Here is a 5019-nt window from a genome sequence, read left to right on the forward strand (position 1 = left end):
CTTTGCTACAGACTGATGTGAGTGAGACAGGTCTATAGTTTGATGGTAAAGACCTGTCTCCCTTCTTGAAGATGGGTGAGATGTTGGCGGACCTCCAGTCTTCTGGTACATCGCCTGTAGCAAGGGACTGTGCAAAAATGGTCTGCAGTACCGGTGCAATCTGTGTGGACACTGACTTCAGGAGTCTAGGATGAAGACCATCAGGGCCTGTAGCTTTGTTGGGATTAAGCTCTGAAAGTTGTTTAGCTACCCCTTCCACTGAGATGTGAAGTTGTGATATGGGGGGAGTCACAGGATTCCCAAGTGTTGGTCTGGTGTCCAGGTTCTCCTTTGTGAAGACCGAGCTGAACTGGTCTCCTAACGCTTCAGCCTTCTCCTTAGGGTCGGAGGTTAGTATACCCTGGTGCCTGATAGACGTTATGTTGGTAGAGTCCTGCTTTAGAGACTTAATGTAATTCCAGAAGGCCTTGGGGTTCTCCTGGATATTTTCCTCCAGGAAATCTGCTTTATACACACTGTGGGCTTTCCTTACTCTTTGTTTTACACCTTTTCTACAGGCTTTAAACTTGGACCACGCTTCTTCTGTGTTCGTTTTCCTGGCTTTAGTGTACAATTTGTCTCGTTTGCGCATGGCCCTTCTGATCTGGGGGGTTATCCATGGCTGGCTGTGTTGTTTTCTTGCTTTCTTTCGTGGGACTTCTTTTTCGAGGCGTTACCTTTGGCATATTAACCTAGAATTCCTGTCGCCGCGTCCTGATCTCTGTGAAAGGACCTATTATCAACGTCAACGTCAAGATGATTTTATTCATATTGATATCTAACAAATTGTAACCCACCTTCACATTTGTGTAGCACCTGAGGCGGTCACATGAAGATTCTTCTTCAAATTCCCACTTGAAATAACGAAAATCCTGGTGACGGTACTTCGTGTCCAAATGTGAAAAAAGAAACCAAAATCCACAACAGGCGCTGCATTCGTCGACTGGAAGTGGTATCCAAGTACATAGGCTACACGTAGAGCAACTTGATGCTACGCGACTTGTCGGTGGGTTTTGCAATTTGTCTGCAAAAAAGCAGGTGTTTGGCAAAAGATTAATTAAAAAGTAATTTGATCTACTCATTTAAATATCAAGTTTTAATCCAATCTACTGACATTCATATCGTTCTACATTCTGAAAAATATATTTTTTTTAATTGCATGATAGTTATACATTCTACAGAATCTATTTGCTTATTTCGAAGCTGCTTTGAGCAATTTACGATGTATGGTTGACAACTTTTTAAATTCATTTTTGGAAACGACCGAAAATTGATGCTCTCGTGGATGTCATCCATATTATCAAATCAACATGGCCTAACGTAAGGTAGCTAACGCCTGGAACGAATGTGTTATGATCAAAGTTAATTGGCCATTTCTTCTTCTTCTTCCATGTATGTGTCCAACTTCATTTGGTGGAAGACTCAGGACACGGATTAGGACGAGGGTCTTTTGGCTTAAGACGCGGTGATCGCTTTTTGCTTTTGTTCGTTATGTTTGTGGGGGGGGGGGCGTTTGGCATAGCTCCTCAAGTGCAGGTGCGCTACAATTGGTATTTAACAAATTGTTACGAGGAAGCCACCCACCTCAAATATTTCTGTAGCTCCCAGTGTAGCGGCCCGTCCCGCAATCTTCTGTAGAATATCCCGCGGAATTAACCCCATAAGACGAAAAACGAACAACGCATCCCAAATCCTTGACAAGCACCAGTGATTGACAATGTGTCTTCTTGCACGTGAAGTCTGATAATTTGATTATCAAACTGCAGCCAATCAGCGAAGAGGAACGCTCAGTAGCTTAGCCATGTTGAATATTAAAGACGTCTGCCATTGGTCATCGTTTAAGGTCTTTTCCTCTGTCATCCAATTAGATAGCGCGTTTTGATTAGCATTAGTATCCCAAATCAAACGTGATTGGTTAAAAAAAAAGGTGCCGCGATTCTTTGGGATATTTCCATATGAAGCGCATGCATTAGAAACACCTTGCGCGCGTGCTGTCGACATGTCTGACAGTCTGAGTCTCTGAATTTACGAGACGGAAGTTGTTTTATCACTTACGGAAGTTGTTTTGTCACGTGAAGTATTTCTCGCCACATGTCACGTGAGCAGAATGAACTTGTAAAAATTTTGAAAGGGAGTATTAAACCTTGTTTTCTATTTTTCCGGATAATTATATCGTCCTATACAAGTACTCAATGATTCTCGCTTTTAGTGATTACTGCACAAATATGCGAAGTCATTGCTATCATTTTCGCGTGAGTGTTTTTTTTTGCGTTTGGTTGCTATTTTGGTACTCTCCGAGCAGAGGTTCGGCCCCGTCTATTTATATTTCTAACCAGCGATGGTACAGCTGAAGACCTAGCAAGAGTACAGATTATCAAGTGGATTTTCCACATCGGGTAGACATTGAAATACATCAGGGCTTAAATACAGAGAGCAGAGCAATAGAATAATAACATTGAAGCACTATGCTCATCATAATATCTTGTCGCCCGCTCAAGCACTATGCTGATCAATAGTAAAAATGTAACAACTTGCAAGGAGATACAAAGAGGTGTCCTTTCCTTGAGTTTGTATAAACTCAAATCCTGTAAAATCTAACTCATTACTATTATTCACAAGTGCGTTTTTTTTCCAAATCGGTGAAAAAGTCGATGGTACCATCAATACAGCAAGCCTTAACAGTGTCTGTTTAATGTCCTAACTTTCACACAAGTGGTTTATAAGTCATAACTCTGAAAGCAAGATGAATTAACATCCATCTGTACACTATACAAGCATTTGCATGTGTAGTATTATGATATGACCTTGACATTATCTTTCCTACAAGAACGTCAGAAATATATCTTCAGACATAAAGACTAGTAGCTATATGGTAACATGCAGCTTGCTATTCTGTGTAACATTTGATACACGTATACGACTGCAGCGGTCTCGTATGGTCAATAATGCTTTAGATAAGAAAGTTTTTTTCAGAATTGGTAGACTTATGTTTGTTGTACACGTTCTTCCATGTACAGAAGCATTTGTTCGCCCAATTGGACATGTTTGGAGCGGTCTGGTCCCTGGGCAGAGTATACGTCATGCCCCGGCACTTCCTGTGTCCGACAGACCAGTGTTCTTTCTGTCAGTCACGGCTCTCGGTTAAGGATAGCGGTTAGGACAAGAGTGCAAACGATCAGGAATATATCGATAACAAAACATCCGATTAAAAAGCGGTTTGCATCTTTCAATTAGGCACTAAGAGACCTTTCTAATGATATCAAGTTTGCCGGGCCGGAACTTGAACCCTTAGCTTGAACCACAGAATAAAGGTATCGACGCCCCTACCCCTGGCTCTCAGCGTATGAACGCGCGTAGGTGCTAGTTAGCGGTTAGTTAATGGGGCCTATACTCGAGAATTTAAACTCTATGCTACAATCACAGTCTTAAGTCATCACCCTACCCGGTGCCATGACAGGCGGTGTTTCAAAACAAGGAGCTAGCGGTTGCGCCTAAACAGGGTCCGTATACTCAAGAATATATCGGAAAGGAAGTATCCAAACATTTTGCTGTTTTCATCCTTCAAGTCCTTACTAAGGGACCTTTCCAACCATACCAAGTTTGCCAGGCCGAAACTTAAACCCTAAGTTTTAATCGCGACATTAAGTCATCACCTTACCCGGTGCCGTGACAGGCGGTGCGTCAAAAAAAGAGCTAGCGGTTGCGCCCAAAGAGGGTCCATATATTCAAGAATATCTCAGGAAGGAAGTGTCCGAACATTTTGCGGTTTTCATCTTTCAATTCCCCACTAAGTGACCTTTCCAACCATACCAAGTGTGCCCGGCCTGAACTTAAACTCTAAGCTACAATCGCAGTTTTAAGTCACCACCCTACCCGGTGCCAAGACAGGCGGTGTTTCAAAAAAAGGAGCTAGCGGTCGCGCCCAAACAGGGTTCGTATACTCAAGAATATCTCGAGAAGAAAGTATCCGAACATTTTGCGGTTTTCATCTTTCAGTTTCTCACTAAAGGACACTTCCAACCATACCAAGTGTGCCCGGCCTGAACTTAAAGCCTAACTTTTAATCGCGTTCTTAAGGTATCATCCCACCCATGGCTTACGGCTATTACGGCTAAGTCTAGCGGTTAGGACACGACTTGAGTCTACACGATCAAGAATATCTCGACAAGGAAGTATCAGAGTATTTTGCGGTTTTCATCTTTCAATTTCCCACTAAGTGACCTTTCCAACCATACCAAGTGTGCCCGGCCTGAACTTAAAGCCTAACTTTTAATCGCGTTCTTAAGGTATCATCCCACCCATGGCTTACGGCTATTGCGGCTAAGTCTAGCGGTTAGGACACGACTTGAGTCTACACGATCAAGAATATCTCGACAAGGAAGTATCAGAATATTTTGCGGTTTTCATCTTTCAATTTCCCACTAAGTGACCTTTCCAACCATACCAAGTGTGCCCGGCCTGAACTTAAAGCCTAACTTTTAATCGCGTTCTTAAGGTATCATCCCACCCATGGCTTACGGCTATTATTACGGCTAAGTCTAGCGGTTAGGACACGACTTGAGTCTACACGATCAAGAATGTCTCGACAAGGAAGTATCAGAGTATTTTGCGGTTTTCATCTTTCAATTCCCCACTAAGTGACCTTTCTAACCATACCAAGTGTGCCCGGCATGAACTTAAAGCCTAACTTTTAATCGCGTTCTTAAGGTATCATCCCACCCATGGCTTACGGCTATTACGGCTAAGTCTAGCGGTTAGGACACGACTTGAGTCTACACGATCAAGAATATCTCGACAAGGAAGTATCAGAATATTTTGCGGTTTTCATCCTACAATTTCCAACTAAGTGACCTTTCCAACCATACCAAGTGTGCCCGGCCTGAACTTCAAGCCTAACTTTTAATCGCGTTCTTAAGGTATCATCCCACCCACAGCTTACGGCTATTACGACTAAGTCTAGCGGTTAGGACACGACTGAGT

General features: G+C 42.7%; 1 protein-coding gene across 1 annotated transcript in view; it reads left to right on the plus strand.

The window, feature by feature from the left end:
• Nucleotides 1–278: 278 nt before the first annotated feature.
• LOC118424311 (glutathione S-transferase omega-1-like) overlaps nucleotides 279–5019 on the plus strand; it is a 5760-nt gene continuing 1019 nt past the window's right edge. The window contains exon 1 of the mRNA XM_035832856.1: nucleotides 279–389. Coding sequence (XP_035688749.1) covers nucleotides 279–389 — 111 coding nt within the window. The remainder of the gene's footprint in view (nucleotides 390–5019) is intronic.

Source organism: Branchiostoma floridae, chromosome 10, assembly GCF_000003815.2.
Source record: "Branchiostoma floridae strain S238N-H82 chromosome 10, Bfl_VNyyK, whole genome shotgun sequence".
NCBI classification, from domain to species: Eukaryota; Metazoa; Chordata; class Leptocardii; order Amphioxiformes; family Branchiostomatidae; genus Branchiostoma; species Branchiostoma floridae.